At 34.8% G+C, this 22,492-nt stretch overlaps 1 protein-coding gene across 5 annotated transcripts in view; it reads left to right on the forward strand.

Moving 5' to 3' along the window:
- Positions 1-22,492, forward strand: part of LOC123671009 (1-phosphatidylinositol 4,5-bisphosphate phosphodiesterase epsilon-1-like) — a 317,167-nt gene that overhangs the window by 109,549 nt on the left and 185,126 nt on the right. For all 5 annotated transcript variants that reach the window (XM_045604639.1, XM_045604638.1, XM_045604640.1 and 2 more), the window contains exon 4: positions 12,982-13,210. In XM_045604639.1, the coding sequence (XP_045460595.1) occupies positions 13,120-13,210 (91 nt within the window). In that variant the 5' untranslated portion in view covers positions 12,982-13,119. The remainder of the gene's footprint in view (positions 1-12,981; positions 13,211-22,492) is intronic.

Here is a 22,492-nt window from a genome sequence, read left to right on the forward strand (position 1 = left end):
AGAAAAATTTATGGACGACACTATCCATTTAATCGACTCACAATTCGTTGAGTTGTAGGCAATTTTCAACGAGAAAGATCCAAGATTCAAAAGGTTATTGTCAAAATTTCGGAACTCAGTCTGGATCCAAATATTAACGGTCGAGTAACGCTACATCGAGATGCTACAGGGAAAAATTCAGGGAAAGAGAAGCATTGGACAACGAAGAATATCGTGGTTGAAGAATTTGAGAGTTTGGTTCAACTCAACAACCTCAGGGCTATTTCGGGCAGCAATTGATAAGGTCCGTGTTGCCTTCATGTTATCCAACATCCAGAATGGATAGGCACCAAAAGAAGAGAACGCTACATTCATTTTTGTTTAGAAAAGATATAAAACGAGTGTCGTGTATTAATGAAACTGTGCTTGTTATGCGAAAAAATTATTCTTTTCAGATTCTGCTTCATCCACAACAATAGTTAAAAGGTGTTTTGCTGACTTGAAACGTGGTCGCAGAACCACCGACGATGCTGAAGGTTGTGGTCCCTCGAATAAGGCATATATTCAGAAAACATCAAAGGGGCCCACGAAATGGTTTTGAGCAATCCTAAATGGAAATTGCGTGAGATAGCGGTAGAGTTGAACGAATCAGAAGGCAGTGTATACACCGATTTGGATGAACATTTGCTTTGACAAAGCTTTGCTTAAAATGGGAGCAGCGTTCACTTACCGCTGATCAAGAGCAGAAGAAAATTATCTTTCAACTAGACAACACTCCTTGTCACAAATCTAATCAAATTAAACGAATTGCGCCTCCAACTGCTTGACCTCCTTATTAACTCTTTAGATCTGGCATTCAGTGATTACTGGCTTTCTGTGAATCCTGGAATAATGCTACAGAAAAATAAATTTATATATAATGAAGAAGTGATTACCAAGGCTGAAGGCTATTTCGAAAGTAATTACGAATCTTTCAAGAGAAAAGTAATAGAAAAGTTAGAGGAGCGTTGCAGAATATGTATCACTCTTGAATGTTGACGAATGAAGTCGTATTTTCGAGAGAAAATGTTTTTTTACTGGTAAGACCCCTGAAGTGTTATGATAATCAGCCCAAAAAAGAGTTGTAGAAAGACATAATGAAGAACTGAAAAAAAATCGTGAGGTACTCAGAAAGACATAGTATACTATCTCGGCAAACATCTTTTCGGGGTCTGCAAGCTCTATAAATGACCAAAATCAAGAAGATACGACGAGGAATTCATGAAATTTGGAAAAAACGTAGACCAACTTCTCTACTTCTCAAGATCCAAACGCGCCACTGCAAGAAACACGATATTTCATCAGTGGAGCCTTACATCGAAGAAGGTACTCTAATAACACATTCCAGGGATAAATTGGCAACCTTCGTTCCCTTTTCTTTCCTGCAAACAAGAAAACCGAGACACACGTTCGAATACCTTCTAGGTACAGAAACCGAATTATCTCCGGGTTATTTTGACGTTTTTTCACGTCCGAGAAACAAGGAGAACTCTCAACGCAATTCGTTCCTCAGACCCGACACAATTCATTAAAACAAACAAATCCTTCAGGTCGTGCCAGAGCTCACAAACAGTCTCTCGTAATGAGTAGAAAATTTCTAATGAAGCTATGTTATTCATCTTCTCGCCTGACCTCATGTCGGAAGGATGGGATTTTCTTGGTTACGCTCCTTGCAAATTATGATGAATTATGCATGTAGTTTATGGGAGAAGTTACCTGAAACAGTTCAGATGCGAGTGCTCTACGAAGGAGTTGAATCGAATTATATTCGTCATGCCAAAAAATTACGATGTGAAGAGCACCATGAGGTTCACCATTTCAAAGGAAGGGTCATTTGGATTTCATATGGGTTGGTCGAACTTTGAACTGAGAATGAATTATCTTATTGATCTTAAGAAAGCTCACAAGTTATTGGTACCCTAATAATTCTCATTTTTGATCATACAGGGTTATCCATTTTGTAGTGAGCGTGAATGAAAATACTTCATTCCAGGATATCGATCAAATTTCATTTCGATATAATGCTTTATTCTTGCCATCATATGTGGAATACGACATCATTCCAATGTCCTCCGGATGATCTCTTACAGAACTCGATCCTTGTGCGATAATTGTCACACAACCACATTTCGGTAATATGTTATAGGTGACAGGTGTTGGTTTTCAAATCGCCAAGAGACTGAGGATTATCAGCATAATCATAAGATTCGACCAATTCACATCACCGAATCGAGAAATTATGTGTCTTAGAGTTTTTTCTTGCAATAGCACCAAAACGAGTTGTTTTGTGTGGCTACTTGTACCATCTTGCTGGAACCACAACTCTTCCAATTCCATATCATCAATTAGAAAATATCAGTAATCATGTGGATTTAGCGATGAGAATTTGTGTAATGCCTATGCATGCCCGAGGGGTGGCGTTGCTGGCTTCCCGCCACTCTCTAGTAAGGCATCGGTGGATTAATAAGGAATGCTCGAATTTGTGTAGTGCTATCTCTTCACGATGGTGTGAGAGGGTGTGTTTTGGGCAGAGATCGCTAGATATCCCAACTGCTGAGTACACCAGTGATCTCGGGACGAAATACCGTAACTACTTGAGAGAGGTCGCAACTACGACATTTGACTCGAGAAAGACTCACCGAAGAAGTTTTGAGTGGGACCTTCATCATTTTGAGAGAAGTATGGGCTAATCACTCCACCAGACCAAATTGCACAACATACAATGAATTTTTGTGTATGTAATGATCTCTCAGCAGTGACATGGATTTTCAGTGCCCCATATAAGTAATTTTGCTTGTTTTATAACCACCGAGTGAAAAATGTAGTTCATCGCTGTAGAAAATTCGATACGAGAAATCGTCATCCAAAAGTTGTGGTTCAAGCACCCAATCGGCATATGTTCTATGTCTTCCATAGTCAGCTGGCTTTAGTTCTCATGTCAACTGAACCTTATAAGGATGAATATGCATAGCTTGCCGTAAGAATGGACCAAATATTGTGCGCACCGAGGAATGAATAAATTCGTATCTTCTTCAACATTTTCTAGTAGAATATCGAAAAAACATGAGAAAAACGTAATCATAAAGTCAGAAGCTTTCGAGAATTCATGCATGTGATTAAAGAATCATATTTCGTATTCACAGTTTTTGGGCTTTCAAGGGTGCCACTGACGTACGAATGATGAACGCTCGAAAGTTCCTAATTTTCCTCAGTTATAATATTGAAGTTTGGTATGTTATAGAGAACTATTTCCATCTGGGATAGGGTTTCACGACTTTGCTTAATTTTCAAGTTAATTGGCTTGATCTTGACTTGATTTCAAGTCAAGCTTAAGTCAAGTAGTAATTTTTCAATCTGAAGTCAAGTCAAGTATTTATTTATCAAGAACTTGAATTATATCAACTACTTGATTTTCAGCAGTTTTATTGTGTCGTGTCAAATCAATAAAAACATTATGAAATGAGAAGGAACCTTGCAGAGAACACTTTCATTTATTAAACTTGTTTTATAAAATAACAGAAAATATCAATTTTTTTGGAATAAAAACATAAATTGAATCACTATAAATCCTAACAAAATGAAGAAAAATAAAAAAAAATAAGTTTCTTCTTTGATTTCATAATTCTCCATTCAGGATCTAAAACACATGAGGCATATTATAGATTTGTCGCATAACCTTATGCGGGTTTTTGTAACGGTAACAGCAGTTCTGGAAAATTTTCTTTCAACAGGAGCTGAAGATGCTGGTATTGATAAAAAAACCTTGGCTATTTTGGCCAAGTTCGAGAAGATATTTATGAAACTACCAAAATATACTGGTAGATTTTATAGAAATATGAGAAAACTAATGAAGTCATACTGGCGGATGCTTCAGTCTCTCGGCGCTCGAGGAATCTCCTTATTCAGTCTAAGCGCGAACGAGATTGCAGAAATATATGCCGTGCGACAAGTGCATAACAAGCTCAAGTAATATCAAGTAGCTTGATATCAAGTCAAGCAAAACATATCTAAAATCAAGTGGAGTCAAGAACAAGTATGTAATTTCAAGTCTAGTAGTTGGTTGAAATGTCAAGCTACTTGGCTTGATGAATCCCTAATCTAGGATCAACATTGGCAATCATTAATTCAAAAATGAAACGTGCATTCGTAGAATTTTGAAGGCACCACCCGAGACTCGGCTCCTATTTCCCTCCAAATAATTAATGTAATTCATGTCACTCCCGTGACAGTTGAACTTGCCGGCTAGATCAAACATGTCGTTGGCCTCCCCGACTCTACAAATATCCTCGAAGCATGCAGCTCTCCTCGCGTTAGGGAACATCTTGCGAAATGAACCTACTGAAGCATAGGCCATTAAGCCCGGTTTGCATACGTCATAGACGGGGTTAGACCGGCTCTCCGGCCTGGTCCGAACATCAGATCAGAACAGATGTAATTTCCGAGGCAGGCACCGCAACACGGAGCCATCCGGCTTGATTGGCTCTGCTAATGAGCCTTCCTCATTAGGAGGCGAGTGATGTACGAGTAATGCGGCTATATGGAAAGTATGGCCGAGCATCATATCGGGTGCTTGTCTCGGCCCTAGGACCGTCGGGAATATTTCGATGGTTCTATAGCTGCTTGTTTCATTATGATAATTGGTTTTTTGTTATCAATCAAAATTTACGTTTTATACCTACCGAGAGGATTCAAAGTGTTTGCCACATCGTGAAGTCACTTACGCATTCAGTCCTGGTGAAATGAATGAACAGCATTAGTCGTGGTTTTTCTCATGGATTTATTGTAGATCATCTATGAAATCCTTGTTATGATAGAAATCAAACGTTGGTATTGATATAGGGAGACAGATATTTTCATTATAGACCCATCCTAATTTTTTGTTGGGCTAAGCGACTAATTTTTCAAAATGTAGTTGAAAGAAAAACAATATTTTTGCAAGAAAAACAAGGCTTTATTTAACATAGTTAGAATGGTCTTGTTGCCATTTTTAAAGTAATATCATTATATCTCTATCAAAGAAGCTCTCGTCCCTATTGGCAATAAATTGAGACAGTCGATGCTCACATGCCCTGTTGATTTTTCACCTGGAAAATTTATGCCATGGACATTAACAAATGGAAATCACTTGGTGCCAGATCCGGTGGATGCATCAGAACCTCCTAACCAAGGTTCTGTAGCTTCTGGCAAGTCACTTTCGATGTGTATGGCCTGGCGTTGTCCTGCTCTGTCCGCTTCTGGCCCCAATTGTTGACAGTTCAGCTCCAAGTTAACAGTTGTGCCGCAAGGGTGTAGCCCACCAAACACAAAGCAAAACCTTCTTGACCGTCAATCCTAGCTTGGCCACCGTTTCAGCCGGCTCACCGCGAATCGACCATGACCGTTTTCGCTTGATGTTGTCGTAAGTGACCCACCAATCGCTCCAAATGGGTCGATTTTGTTGCGATTTTGAAATGGAAATTCGGTCTATGAGCTTCTTTGCGTTTACTGGTGTGGTACACATGCATCGAGCTTCTCTTTGAAACCAGTTTCTCTTTGAAACCAGTTTCATAAAAATGGTTTTGAACAATTTTTTGTGCAATTGTTATCTCTTGGGTTATCGAAACAGTGCTAACGTGACGGTCGGAATCGACAATGTCCACGATTTTATCGACATATTCGACAATTTGGCCTTCCACTAGTGGTGCATCTTTGACATCGAAGTTACCTGAATGAAAGCTCCGACCAGAAAATCGCGCGTGATTGGCTGTTACAGTATCAGGCAATTGACACTACTTGCCGCCTGGCATCCATTTTTGCCTTCAGCGAAGAAAAACTATAGAAATATAGTATATTTTCTCATTGCTAGTGTCCACTCGAACTGAACTGAGTCATGATTTTGTGTCGTACAAAACGTTTTCTTTCCAACGTTAACTAGTGGAACCTGATCGATCTTATACAACGCGAGATACAGATAACTGAAGCCATCTGTTCGAAAAATAATTGATTTTTTTTATATTTTAATTTTTTCCATCCGGTTCTCCTAAGCGTCTATGAGACCTCTAAGGAGTCAATTGGAATATAAACTGAATTATTGTTCTTTGCGATGATTCATTGAAATTAGAATACAAACTTTCATCCCCCAATTCTCTAAAAAATAATTCAACTATTCGATGCCTTCTAATGAGCGATATTTCCAATTTGAAAATTTTTTTGAAAGAATTGAAACCAGGAGAGAAGTTTCATTTCACTATAATTCTACGCTTTTTCATAATGATTCACATACAAATTCAATTTACCTAACGATGACATTAATGTTCCATGTATGAATGTAAATTGAAGTGATATTCATCACATCAATTCAGGGTATTTATGGAAAATCGAAAGTAAATATAATTATTTGAATCAGGGAGTAGCTTTACCTACCTACATATGCCGTCAAATTCATTTATTCGAGAGCGATCATTCGATCCAACATGTTCATATATGTAAAAAATATTCGTGGAAATATGCCGATTAATTGCCTTCTATTCGACGATTTCGATGAAATTTTCATTTTTCTCCTTTATTGAAGTTTATGATAGAAGGTAATTGAAAAACGTCGACAGCTTCAGCTTTGAATATGTGAGCAATATTTGCTATGAATGTAGTTTTTACTATACTAGCAGTCATGGTTTAGTTAGATCGCATATTCGTACAATATTGAATGTTTTCGAGTTAAAAGAGAAATATTCATAAAGCTCTAACTATTCTAATATATATATATATATATCGATGAGTTTGGAAAAGTCAAAGGCTGAACAGTATACCATGCACCTCCCAAAATAGGAACTCCATGATCGTGCCCCAAAAAAATGGTGGCGACGGGGATTTACATTTTTTTTAATATTTCTGCAGAAAAATTCTTTTTAGCAAATTCATTTCATTCATTTTCGATTCTAAAAATACGTAGTATTATAAGACTGTTTGCAATTTGTATCATAAATGTATAGGATGTTTATAAGAAGATCATGAACTTGGAGAACTCAAATTCATTCATTCTCAATTTTTTCGGATTAGAACCTATATTTAGGTACATTTTTTATTATTTCAGTGGATTCTACGTACAAAAATAGTGGGGGTTACTCAAGCAAACCCTATACCTAAAATCAATACTTTGAGAGTTATCAAGGAAGGACTTTAAGTGAGGAAAAACCGTCATTCCTAACTGTGTGGAGTAGTTTATGACTTCCGGAATACACAGGGATAACCAAATTTTATATTTCATGCATTATTACTAATTTTTCTTTTAGATTGTTGAGAAATCCATAAATACCAATACAATTTTCAATTGCGAATAATTGTGTTTCCGGAATTCACATACTACTCCACACAGTTAGAAATTGCAGTTTTTCAACATTTGAAGTTCTTCCTTGATAACTCTTAAAGTAACAACCTAAGGAGGTTGTCAATTGACGACCTCTTTGGGTTTTCATGAATAAGTAGGGTAGAGAACAAAAGATCTACATGGTCGCAATTCCCGGAAGGCTTACCGAGCCACCACGACTCCAGTTCAAATACATTAAAAATATTTTAAAATAATCATTTTAGGTATAGGGTTTGCTCAAATAACCACTCTTTTTATACATAGAATCGATTGAAATAATAAAAAATTTAGGTTCTAATTTGAAAAGCTTGACTTTTGATGAATTTGAGTTGTGCAGGTTTATGATCTTCTGATAAATACCCTGTAAATTTTTGGTCCAAGCCACGAACAGGTTTATGATACTACGTATATGCAGAATCCAAAATGATAAATATATTTTCGAGAAAACTTTTTCTGCAGAAATATTCAGAAAAATGTGAGTCATCGTCGACATAATGTTTTTTCATAAGAATCCCATTAACTCATGAACCGTTTAGTTTTTACTCAAGGTTTGGCATATTGCTGAAATTTTCATCGAAAAAGCTATCTAATGTTGCAATAATATACTGGGTGTGCCATTTGAGATAAAAAAGTAAGTAGTAGTATGTTACCGGTATAACCGGGAGTTATAGTAGAGTATAGAAGAGACCTAAAAATATATTAGGAAGAAAGATCATTGTCTTAAACCACAACATGCAAACTTTCCGCACAAAATTGTGATCAGTTCTCCATAAACTCCTAGGCCAACTCGTGCAAGAAATGGGAAAGCACTCGAAAGTATTTTCAATTGTCTGACGTCTTCGTTGGAAAATTCCATATTGCATGCGATTAGAAGTCGCATAAATCGCTTTCAATGGATTTTTATACAGGGTGGCCATTTGAAAACGAAACAGACGAGATTACAGACGAAATAAAGTTTTTCGATAGAAATGCTCGGACAGGTCGATTTCTGTTTCGAGGGGGACAACTTAAGATGTAGGTTACGGACGCATAGCGCTTCAACCCTTGCTACTACAACCCTCACCCCCAAATTTTGAATAGGAAAGATGGGGTGAGTGATACCTCATTTGAAAGGTATTTTTATACTGATTTCAGCACAGTAATTGTTTTTTCATTTTATGCATTAGTTCTCGAAATATTCTTAACTAAGTATTTGAAAATGAAGTAGTGTTTTCATGGCACTTGTAGTGTTTTGTGAAAAATCGACATTTTGAACTTCAAAACAACCATGACTGTGGCTTCCTTCCTAACTAACTAACGCATGAATATTTCGAGAACTAATGCATAAAATGAAAAAACAATTACTGTGCTGAAATCAGTATAAAAATACCTTTAAATTGAGGTATCACTCACCCCATCTTCCCTATTCAAAAATTGGGAGTGGGGGTTGTAGCAGCAAGGGTTGAAGCGTTATGCGTCCGTAACCTACATCTTAAGTTGTCCCCCTCGAAACAGAAATCGACCTGTCCGAGCATTTCTATCGAAAAACTTGATTTCGTCTGTAATCTCGTCTGTTTCGTTTTCAAATGGCCACCCTGTTTATTATCCTAATGAAAACTACAAGTCTTGACAGTTAGATCAAGGAATTAGGTATTTTGGTGCATAAAATATAAAAACGAAAATGTAATTATTACAAAGTATTTCTCAACAACAATTGAATGGAGTTAGTATCGTAGATCGTTTAACGATGATTTTTTGGTAGGAATTATATGACCGTGAAGCTTATACCTCAAATAAAATTCTACAAAATCACTTCGAAATTTTACGATGTCAACTCGTTCGACTGATTTGTTTCCTCAACGAACAAGTATAAATCGCAGAAATTTTCGCTCAGTCGTCTATAAACAATCCACCTATCCATATCACACGAGCGCATAAGTCCATTCCACGAAGATTGACGACCGGACATTCTAGGAATTCCAATTCGATTCCGGGAAACTTCCAACACCGCGTTGACTCCGGTCCAAAGTTCATCGGGTGTAATGCCAGGGAGTTCCCGCAGGACCTGTAAACGGATTTATCCGTTTCCGTATACCACGAGTGTTAACTTATTTCGATAGGCACACTCTTCCAACCCCCCTACCCTCCCTACGACCTCTGAGTGTAATCATTTCCATTTACATGCTCGTATTTCCTGAAAGGATTAGGATGGTAACTTCGTAGTGTGAAGGCACTGGAGGCCTGTTTGTAAACCGAGGGATTTCAACGTTGAGTAGTCGAGTGACGTGAATAGGAAGAGGTTCGCCCACTCATTCGCCACAACTTTGATACTTATTGACCAAATTCAGAGAAGTCGGGATGTAATGAGTTTCCAATTTTTTTGGACTCTTCGTTGGAAATTTTGAAGTAGCGGCTATGTTGTTCATAGGATTTCATTCGGGCTTAACTTCTCCGGAAATTAAAGATTAATAACTCAATTGAAAAATAGCATGACAATGAGAAAAAAAATATTTTCCGAGTGTATTCAGTGGAGTACACTCGGAAAAATTGAATTGAAAATTGAATACGAACAGTTTGAGTTGTTACTTGAATAGTTATGAAATTTACAGGGTATTTATCAGAAGATCATAAACCTGCACAACTCAAATTCATCAAGTCAAGATTTTCAAATTAGAACCTGAATTTTTTATTATTTCAATCGATTATATGTATGAAAAGAGTGGTTATTTGAGCAAACCCTATACCTAAACAAATTTTTCCACCACTTTCCCTTCATGTGCTTCAAGTTGGCGAACTGTAACTGCAAAATTTTATTATTCATTTTTGTAGTGAATTTCAACCATTTCTATGTATTGTTGAAGCTCCATTTTTAGTAATGGCGTACTATCTACTTGTCAAATGTTGAGAAATTGCTGCTTTAAAAGTGGTAGCCGCCCAGATAGCGTGCTATTCAAAATCTCTTATTGAAAAACTGTATAAACCAATTTGTAGATGACTAATGGTTTATGTCTGTATATAATATATCAAATTATTATTATTAATTTTTTTTCGAGCCCCGCTCGGGGAGGTACTTTTTCCAAAATTGAAAAATTGTCTGAATGCCGTAAAATTAATTTGATATGTAATTTGTAGAGCCATACTAATTACCAATTTTTGCTGATATTGATGATGAATGTACAAAAATAAATTTCATCAAATTTTTCCAGTATAGTGAAAATGAAATCACCTCGGAAATTACAAAAATTAATGTAGTGTATCATAAAGCTTTCAGATGGCATTTAATTGAACATTTCAGAAAGAAAATTAATCAGACAATCAATAAAAAATATTCACAAAAATTCTTCATTGTTCAAATGTCTTTCAGAAATGTTTGTTGAATATCACTAATGGAAAAATTTGAAAAATTAATTTTTATAAATTTTTGTAGATAGTGTTTGCTTTATAGGTTCAATTAATTAATTATATATTAATAATTAAGGTGCTCAAATATTGTATAAAATACATAGGCTACAATTTCAATAATATTCTCATTAAGACGAAACAACAACATCTACACAAGATTGGTATCACTTATTCCCCCTTATGTCCAGAAGACAAAGAAATTGCAGATCTAAACCATGTAATCTTCAGTTGTAGCAAAACCGGTGGGAAGGACGAACTGATTAAAAAATTATTAAAGATGAATATATTTTCAGACTCTTCTTGCCTCGTGGAACAAAAACGTATATGATATTCTGGTAGAAAACGTTATTAAAAATGGCAGAAATGCATCAATTAGAAAAAAAAGAAAACCTTAGATGAGATAAAAAGAGAGGCGCGGATATAGAGAATAACAAAAGTTTGAACAATTTTTTCGAAAAAAAGACAATGGTGTAGATTTTCGATAGCAAAAGTATCATCGCACCCTTATATCTACGCCACTGGATAATTTTGTTAGGAGACACTTTCCTAATTCGAAATATTAAGACTTCAATACATGAAAATTAAAACAATGTGATAATAAGAGTTATGATATATGTTTATTATAGGAGATTTTTTCCCTGAAAAAGGTTGTTCTATCCAACACCAAAGTTATTACAATGAAATCTGAACCAACTACATATGTTTACATTTTCTGGTGGGAAATTTCACTATGCAAATATCTATCATTAATGTTTGCCTTTACATTCAGCTTTCATTATTTCGTAATTTAAAACTGCTGCTCGCCAAAGCCAGAATAATCTGAAGTTTTTATTAGAAATTTTTACTTAACCCTATCGGAGATCTCTTTCAGCTTTTATTATTCTATGACATGACGGCTCTCAAACTAAAACTAGCCATTAGCCACAGTTATTATAAGTTCTGTTTCTAAATACAATGAACTATAGTGAAAAATATGAAAATGCATATAATTTGGTCAACTACGACTCAACACTGATTATTCATCCATGTTTCGTCATTAGGGTAAATCAATATTTTTCCTCAAGCTGAAATATGAATCAGCACTCCATGAGAAACACATTTATTTCTTCTACAGGTGATTAGTGTTGAATGCATATTTCACCCAGAAGCCATTTATCTCCCACGCATATTGTACCCCTTTTATAATGAGAACCGACTTCAACCCTGAACACACATATTTTTCATGGTGGGCTTTTTTTTAAATACACAAGAACAAATGTTCATACCACATACAATTTCGTAGAATATCACCTACAAACAAAAAGTGTTCATAACCAGATGAAATGTATAGAAAAACAGATTGGCTAACTGTTTTTTTATATTATCGCTCGTGCTGAATAAATACTCTTTCTCTAAATAATTATAATACACTTTTCGTTCATTTAATGCAAACCGAATTCCTACACAATTGATATCCAGCTCAGAAAAAGCCATTCATTTCTTAGAATAAATTAATATTCAGCCTCTTAAAGAAAACAAATGCTGACTCATAAATTAATTTCCTGAATTCTTTCCACAAGCCTGATAAATGAATTTCTATTGCACGCAAAAACATCCCTACTTGAAGTTAAATATAAGAATTCTTTAGAAAGAAAATCTTTGTTCATTTATTTCTCAATATTAATTTCATTTTCCCAATGATATCCCGTATCGAATGATTTTAAAATAGTTTAATATCATAAATAAATGAACACATAAAAAGAAGGAATGTTTTGAACAGCAAGAGACAGAAGTCAAATTCTTTGACTCTTCTACAACCTGCTTAAAGGTTGTGGCATTCGAATATTTTGCTCATAAAACTAAGAGGTAATTTTCAAACAAGCTTTGAGAGAATTGAGGCCTGATTAAAAAATGTTCATATTCAATAAGTTTTCTATCAAGACTATCTTAGATCTCAAGTGAGACTTTTCAGAAACTCAGAGTGTACAAGTAAGGAGTGCAGGCTTTGTTACTGTGTCCTATCGTAACTTCAGGCACAGCACTGTAGATTTTCTATCCAAATGATTAGACTCTTTTCAATCCAAAAGGGAAACTTATATTGCTGTCAACCTCTATTTCAGTTTTGATTTACTTATAATATGAAATATTCTTTAAATCACAAGTAGTTCAATGTGTTTTCTGAATTTTTCCAAATGAAGACCTTTTTTATTACTATTATTATTATTAAATATTGTTGTCTCATCATTAAACTTTTGTTTCAGCATAGAATAGTGTAGTATTCGACGCATACCCCTTGCACTACCTTCGTGCGCTAACTACTTCAATCTCGGCCCCCGTGTGATGTTGACCTGCGCGTTACGTGTTGCACCGTGCGGACCAGTGGCGTCCGTCGGTGGGCGATGCGAGAGTTAGGAGGTCAGGATCGCCTCCACAAACTCAGCGGAAATACAAAGCCTTTTCTACATGTACACCGGTTGCTCCAAAAACACGGTAAGTTCTTTCTATTTCTGCTAATAACAACTCAAATTTTACAATAAGTTTCATTATATCTACTTTCAACGCGAAATATATCGACATACGAAGTGCTAGGACACTTCGGTAAAAAACTATTGAATTCTATATCATATTATCAATATATATTCAAAATTCACTGATTATGATATGTCTCAAAGTTTACGAGAAGAGATTTTATTTTCTGTATTGTCACATTGCTTTTTTTCCTTACTTGCAAGCATTCTTTGAACCTAATCTTTCTGAAGATTTAGATACTGTGCGCTATATCAGCAAAAGACGTACTTTTCCAATCACTATGACTTTTCAATGTATATACTGGCACCAGTTTCTGCACGAAGATTTGCTGGTGTTCGAACAGTATTATTCAGGAGTGAATTAACCGAACTGTTTTGCAATCATATAAGGGATTTTTTTCAAATGTGATTTTCCATCTGGTTTTACAGAATGACGTCCACGCCTACATCTCCAAAATAAGCAATATTCCACGCTTTTTTTCGCTTTTGTCTTCAGTACATTCACCAAAAAAACTGACTTTTTATCTTCTACCTAAATAACTAGTTTATTCACAAGTTCTTGCCGTCAGCATCCACCAACTACACTGAATATTAATGGAACTTTGTACATTAACAACATCTCATTCCGTACTTCATGAATAAATTTCAGAATATCTTCTCTAGCCAAAAGTTTGTAGTTATTTGCCTCAAACCCTTTTGATCCTTGCCGATGTTGATAATCTTATTTACCATCAAAGTCTTGTTCATTTCCCGTCAATATTCTGACCATAAAAAACTTGGAGAAAATGTTTCAGAGGTATCGGTAAAGTATCAGAGCAAAGCAGTTTCATTAATATATTCTACACAGTTTTCCGATATTCCATTAACAAAATGTTGTTAGCCTTGTCATAGGAGTCATGACCTTCAAGTTACTACTGCTTCTATTCTTTCCGGAAATTTAACCCTTTTATTTTATTTCTCGATGATTACATTTGAAAGTGAACTATAGTGCGTCTCATATAAAATTAACATACGTTCTTTAAGATCAAATTGAATCGAATTGGGCTATCCAAAATTGGCTTGAGACCCTTAGGTTTCAAATTCGATAAACATCCACTCCACTCAATGCCTTTGATAAATAAATTACTATTTTCTAGATTAATTCTGAAGTTTCATTTATGAAAATAAAAAACCAGAATAATGAAGTAATGATAAAATAAATCACATAAAATATAAAAACTCTACACTTCTTCAATAGCCTCAAGAGCTCCTGACTCAATATCAGTGTTTTTATGAGCTGTAGCTGTTGCGTTCCAGGAATTGATTAAATAACAAACTCATTTTTGGGTGTTTTTTTACGATCTACAATTTCAAGAAAATTATTAATTTATATGTCTGTACAATTGTTTCATGTCGAATAAACAATAATTCAGCCTCAAACATTATCAGGCAAGCTTCTGCCACCCTAAAAATACACATTCAACAGAGCTTCAATCGGTTATGAAAAATTCAGCATTCTGAAAATAGTCCATTAATTATGGATGAGAATTTGAAAGTGAACTATAGTGCGTCTCATATAAAATTAACATACGTTCTTTAAGATCAAATTGAATTGAAATGGGCTATTCAAAATTGGCTTGAGTGAGACCCTTAGGTTTCAAATTCGATAAACATCCACTTCACTTAATGCCCTTGGTAAATAAATAACTATTTTTTAAATGAATCCTGAAGTTTCATTTATGAAAATAAAAAACCAAAATAATGAAGTAATTATAAAATAAATCACATAAAGTAAAAGAACTCTACACTTCTTCAATAGCCTCAAGAGCTCACAATCTCCTGACTCAATATCAGTGTTTTTATGAGCTGTAGCTGTTGCGTTCCAGGAATTGATTAAATAACAAACTCATTTTTGGGTGTTTTTTTACGATCTACAATTTCAAGAAAATTATTAATTTATATGTCTGTACAATTGTTTCATGTCGAATAAACAATAATTCAGCCTCAAACATTATCAGGCCAGCTTTTGCCACCCTAAAAATACACATTCAACAGAGCTTCAATCGGTTATGAAAAATTCAGCATTCCGAAAATAGTCCATTAATTATGGATGAGAATTTCCTCCTTCATTTTTTCTTCTTTCGGCTATCGTGCTTTTCTAACCGATCGATGCCGGCAAGTTGGCTTGGAGGACCGGAGGCGTTCTCTCCCGAACCTAATTCGGGATATATATGGGCGTGGAGGACCAAAGTTTTCCTTTTTCTTCAACGGACATATCCCCCAGAATTATGGGATCATAAGGTGGCGAATTTAGAAGTTGCCCAACTAATTCCGGCCGCCAAAGTTATGCGTCTAATTAAGTTCCTAGCGAGGCATGGAGGGTGTCGGCCAAGAATTTTCGGAGAATTCGTTCCGCCCCGTCGAGAAAATTCAGTTCTAAGATGCATGTCAAAACTCCACGGAAAATGGGCTTATCACTCTTTGGATTTTTTGTTCCAAGAAGCAATCCCAAACTGGGCGAATTTCCATATAGTGATATCAATTCCTAATTACTCAGTTTCACTTCATTCAAATATTCCAAACAAAACTAAAAAATTTATAAATATCGTGACACAGAATTTTATTGCAATATTTATGGTGAGTTTGTGCACCATTCCTAAGAACTAAGACCTGAGAATTGAACGCTAACAAATCAATGAGGGCGTTTATGCACTTCACCTACGAACTAACACTAGCACTAGTAAGTTGACCAACTTTTAACTAAGAACTAAGGGCTTAAGGGAAATATAGAAGTGCGCGTGCGCCGCATAGAATTTCAATATTAACGAGTACCAGTTTATATCATTTTATGTTCCGTTAATCGTGTTTATCATTGAAAAGTATTAGGTGTATATGAAAAAATTGTATTTAATTTTTTCACAATCAATATCAATGTCAAACATTAAAGTATAGAACAAATAGAAAGTAGTTCGAGCACGTGCGCGTGCGTTAACTGAGAACTAACAAGGGAGTGCGTAAACGCCACTGTAGGTTTAGAGCTTAGTTCGTAGTTCTTAGTCCTTAGTTCTTGAGAATGGTGCATAAACCTACCATTAAAGATATATCTCTCAAGGAGAAGCGCTAGCCATTTACACGTTTTTTGGGGTTTTCGGCCCTCATCAGTACGTTGATATAGTTATTCAATTTACTAAGCAGCAAAGTAGAAGATTGACTGCTGCAGTTGATAGTTCATAGCCGAGTGTAGCGAGCCTAGGAATTCAGTAGTCACGTGGTGGTATTCCCTCTTAAGATGAATTTACGAACGACATTATTCACAATTCATGACTTACTATTCGTCATTCTCTGTTCCAATTTTAAAGTGGTTGCAAGTATATCTTAGTAGGTACTTGATACTAGTATTCATTACTCTTGTATCATTCACCTACAAATTTGTCTCCAATACGATGGATAGTAGGTCGATTACTGAATGACGCCCATGAATTCTTCTTGAAATTCTTCTTGAATTTCTCCGAGTATTCACAAATGATCACTTATTCTGACAAAATAATTGATTTCTAAATGTTGTTGAAGTATGTATAATTTCATGGTTCAATTGAATAAACACAAAAGACGAAAATTATCAACAAAAAAACAAAAAAAAAGTGTTTCTATTATTACCGCATTTTAATTTGTATAATTCCCATTGGAAAGACCCGTTATACAGGGTGATTCAACGCGATGGCCTATCAGACGTTTATGGAAAACTAATCATAATTTTGAGCTGAAAATTTGCTTGTTTGGGTTCGAGACAATGATCTTTCTCCCTAAAATATTCTCAGATCTCTACAACTTCCAGTTATTTCGGAAACAGACTGCTACTTCCTTATTTCAAATGACACATCCAGCATATTATTGCATATCTAGCTTTTTTGTTGACAATTTCAGCAATATGCCATCATACCTTGGATGTAAAATGAACGGTTCATGAGTTAATTGGGATTTTTATTTTTGTTTTTTAATTTTTTGAATAAATTTGACGTTCATCAATTGTAATTAATTATTCGATGGGATTGTTGAGAAATCTATAAACCAATAAAATTTCCAATCACAAATTATTGAGTAAAATTCATGAAATGTCAAGTTTAGAGTTATCGAAACATCGAATTTAAGTTTCTTTCTGCGTTTTCAGGAAGTTACAGACTAGTCCACACAGTTGGAAATCGCGGTTTTACCTCATTTCAAGTTCTTCCTCGATAACTTTCAAAATATTCATTTTAGGTATAGGGTTTGTTTGAGTAACCCCCGCTCCTGTTATAAGTAGAATTGACTAAATCATAAAATATATGATTCTAATTTGGATCATTACCTTCTAGTAAACACCCTGTACTTTCTTGGTTCAAACCGCAAACAGTCTCATAATACTTCGTATGTATGCAATCGAAAATGAAAGAAGTTTTTCTGTAAAAAACTTTTTCTGCAGAAATATTTAAAAAAAATGTGTCCACGTCTCCACCATTTGATATCACTATTCACTATAATGAGGAGAAAAAAACACATTAAACCGGAAATGATAAAATGTCATGAATAACCACCAACAAAGGCTTTGTCAATATATCAACAGAATAGGACCTAATTAATTAAAATGACTTATGAATGATTGATGTTAATTAAGATATAATTTGTCATTCCGTAATAAAAAAATCTTTTTTTTCATTCATTTTGCGCAAATCCATTCAAAGGTAAGCTTTGCTTTAAGAATCTCAATTTCATATGCCACGTTAGACACTTCTCAATTTCTGCATTCACAGTACGATTCATATTTTTACAAGCAGCTCTCGCACTTTCCGAAATATAAAAATAAAAATTTCAGGCGAAGTCCAAATTCAATTTATCTCTTCGTTAGTGTACAATAATTCCAAAGATCCTTTATTATGATACATCTCATTCACTACCAGAAATTATGGACAATCATCCGAAATAGTTGGATAGACGGATAGTCGGATGAAATAAAAGTTTAACATTGCGCACTTGAGCTTCGATCAATGTCATGGAATATATTAATTAAATATTTTCAATTCCATCGATTTTTGAGGGAGTGCCCTAATTGAATCTAATTATTTCACGAACGTGTTGCATAAATGAAAAATACCTGCCTGCTGCGGCACGATAGCTTTCAGTTGTGCCTCCAAATGAATGTCGTATATATTTCCACCCTTTTTCTATTGATTTTGATATCATAGGTTCAGTGAATATGGTAATGAGATCACGAACTTTAATATAATTCGATCATAAAAGTTTAGAGGGGTCTAATAAAAATGAATAATACAAGCATTCTCTATCTTTTTCCCTTTCAGCTTTTCCAATTTCAGGCTGGAATGATTCAGGTAAATGAAATTTCGTTGAATAAAAACACTCCGACGGAAAGATGACGGACGACGAATTATTTTATTGAAGTAGAAGTTCTATATTACTTTTTCTGTTCAGTTAAGTAGGCTCAGCAGACGTTGTCCTGTCAGAATTCACGTTTTTGTTTCGGTAGAACCACAATAAATTTCGAAAAAATGAAGGCATGTAATAATAACATTTTTAATCCCAACTTCAGTCATTACGAGTAAGTCTCGAGCTCAAATAGTAAAAATTTTTGCTCAAAAATTGGATTTTATTTGTCACATATAAGTCACCTTCAAGAGAACTTCGACGCTCTTCTAACTTTTCAATAGTTTTTATTCGTCTTTGCTTTCGAAATAGACTTCAACTCATCAATCACTTATTCATTACAGAGCCAATTCATTTTTCCCTGGAGCATCTTTCAGCTATTGTTGTCGATGGAGGAGTCTGAATAACACTTAGGAAGGATTGCTCTGCTTGCACAATATTTTTTCCCATCAATACACAAAACTTGATTTAATACATTTTTCAAACCACAACTAATGTGGTGTACTTTACCTTCAATTTCTCGATCCAATTTAACAAAACGTTTCGAAATTTTGATACGCATCTTTTGAAGCGTATTACATTCAGATATTGCATATTTATTATGTAGTTGAAATCTCGAACATAGATAAAAATCGGATGTGTACGTCATTTGAATGCGGAACAACCTTGTGGAAACTCAACACGTTCTATAATCGTCAACTTAAGTAATATTTGTCATCTTGTTATCGACTGTCAAAATCTCAACTACAAATGCTGCTTTTCAGTCTCTTATAAAATTATGTGACCCGGATCTGATATGTGCAGGGGATGAATTCTCTGGCTTATGGAATTTCCATAGTTTCTAGAGAACGTCGTATATGTTGTTGCAGTAGTTATTCAGCTATTCGGGACGTTTATTCTGCAATTTTGTGGAGATAGTTTTACTGGAAGAATGAAAAGTTTGAAATCTCCGAAATTGTTTTGCAAAGTCGACTGAGATTTAGTGCCAATAAACAGGTAGATTCAGAAGAAGATGCTGATCCTCAAGATCTGAATCCCGAAGTGCTTTTAATGAGGGTATAGTTTCTATTAACCTATGGCTTAAGTTTCTTACAATTCGGACTTTATGATGTTTTGAAAAAAAAATGTTTTTTTATCATAACTTTTACAATTTTCTTGGTGTTTTATGAAATTTGACCATAAAGGCCATTTCTTGATCTGGAAAATTTTTGATCCTCTTAATCTTATGACATGTAGTTATATGTGGACTCACCATAGCAGCTATGGAAGGCTTTAGAGCTGCAGCCCCCCTTCAAAAATACCAACGATTTAGAAAAAGTTTGTCGATGGAAAGAACATTGTCTTTAATGGATTTCGTCTATTATTCATTACCCAGCATCATTTATTACTTGAATTGGCTACTTCTTGAGACTTGTTTCTCAAAGAACCATATAATTCGAATTTTATTGCCACCAGATAGTTGAGCACCATAATACAAAGAAATTCAAATCCTTCATATCAAGTATCATGGTTGAATACATCCTACAAATATACTTCCGACGAAGTTGCCGACGTATGCTGGGATTGCTCATTCATGAAAAATATACAGTTATGCTACTCAGAAAAGGTTCCAAAGCAAAAGAAACGTCTGGCTTTAAAATTTCCGTTTGACTAAAAGATTTCTCAAAGATAGATTGTTGATTGATCGGAGTAATGAGTCTTGGACTGATTAAAAGAAATTCAGCAAAATTGTATCCAATGGATTCTAAAACAGCCAATGAAACTTTGAATGTGAATTCAAGATGTTGAAGAAGCAATTATCGAGAATTCCCGATTCAAAACTCAGTGCAAAATTGGTACTTTTTAAGTATGATGTGTTATTGGGTAACATATCTATATAACGCAAAATATTTTATACGTTACTAGTAGGATCGAGGTCCACGTCCTAGAAAATTCATTCTAACCTCAAGAGACTGAAAAGAGAGGTTCACTGGGCTCACTCTTATGAATATTTATTATGATTGGAATTCGAAATTGAGAATGTATTAGATATCCTAGGAACATCTGAAATAACACTAACATAGCAATACCATAATTTTTATAATTATATAATTGAACAAAAACAATAATTATAAAATTCAACGAAAACGAAAATAATTCAGATTTAGTTCTATTCTGTAAATTCAAATCGGATAGAGATGATATGGATAGAATAGAAATGCACTGGAATGTTTTCGAATTTGTATTCTTCAACTCGAGTAAAATTATTATTTTTATAAATTACGAATTGAATTTTGCGATAGATGAAGAATTTGATACAGAATATCAAATTTGGACGCGATAGAAGTGAAACATTCCGATTTTTCAGATTACGATTCGATTCATTAATTTCTATTGGGGCTCATAAGCTGTTGAAAATGACTACTACCTATTGCTTCAACTCACGTTCTCATCGATATGAGTATGTACTCTGTAAATGCAGAGTTCTAATGGAACTATCCTCCTGAATTTCGGCCTCAACATGATCGAAACTGTTACCTATGAAGCGATATGTTCAAAGAAAGACCGATCAAAAACAAATGCTAATTCACTGCTTCCTGTAGTACATATTTGTAGTAGGTATGGATATTGATTTTCCTCTTCCCCTGAAGAATTATCGGCCCTCCAACTACGGTTTGTAATTTGCAGTTGTAATTGAAGATAATATTGCCGAGATAATTCCGTTCAAGTTCCGCACAAATATTGGAAAACTTGTTTCTATTCAGAATTTAATAAGCTTCCAATTTCGATTAATTAACCTCCAGAATGCCTCTGGGGTGGGTCTTCAGGAATTTATTCACGAATTCGGGTCCGTGAGAAATAGATGATAATGGAATTATAGGGGGTGTTCCTCAGTTTCGATAATTCCTTTGGGTGTTGAGGAACTGTTTAAAATGAAGGAAAAATAAAGGAACGATTAATTGAAGTGAAAAATTGCCTCATCAATCCTAGACATTCCTAAATGATAAAAATGCTATCAATTTTTCTTATCTCACGGAAAAAATGGTGAAAAACGCTGCAAATTTTATAATATTTGACTTCTTCTTTGTTGGTGTCTATCCTCTGTGGCTGCTGGCAATCACATTGGTCCACATTACTTTTCTGTCCACTGCCTGGTGTTCTTCAGTCATGACGTATCTATTAATGAAGAAATTTCGTCACTAATAGATACGTCATGGCTGAACTATAAAAGCTGTTAGCAATGTCCTCAATAATGTTTTTGCGAGTCTTTCTCAAGCCAAGTAACGAGGTGCGCCCACCAGCAATCTCTGCCTAAGGCACACCCACCCACACCATCGCGGAGAGGTGATTCTGTTGCAACGCGCAATTACGTCATAATTATAACAGCTGAAAATATAAGGTGAGACTTGGTGTGTCGTATCAAATTCAACCACAGAGTCTCATCAAATAAAAATTTTTTCTCTATTTCAGTATCGTAATGAGTTCACTACAGTACAAAAAACATTTCAGTTGTATTTTTCGTTTTGTGGTTGTCTACACTGACTTTCGATGCTATCAAATCTCAACACACGTCAATTGTCAATATAATATAATTCGGACATAGTGAAATGATTTGCAATATTTTTCGCAATTTCCCTTAATTCTGTGGATGATAAATCGATTTCTCCATACATAATTCACGAATTTAATGCGTAATTATAAATTATTTCAAAATTTGTACGATTAAAATTTAAATTCCGTAATCTGTCAGTTTTCGTAACAGTCACACCAACTGCCAAGATACAATACGAAAGTCACTAGGATATATAATCTGAATTTTTAATTGAATTTCGACAATATTCCACAAAACTTAACTGAAATAGGAAAAATA

The sequence above is a fragment of the Harmonia axyridis genome, chromosome 1 (genome assembly GCF_914767665.1).
Source record: "Harmonia axyridis chromosome 1, icHarAxyr1.1, whole genome shotgun sequence".
NCBI classification, from domain to species: domain Eukaryota; kingdom Metazoa; phylum Arthropoda; class Insecta; order Coleoptera; family Coccinellidae; genus Harmonia; species Harmonia axyridis.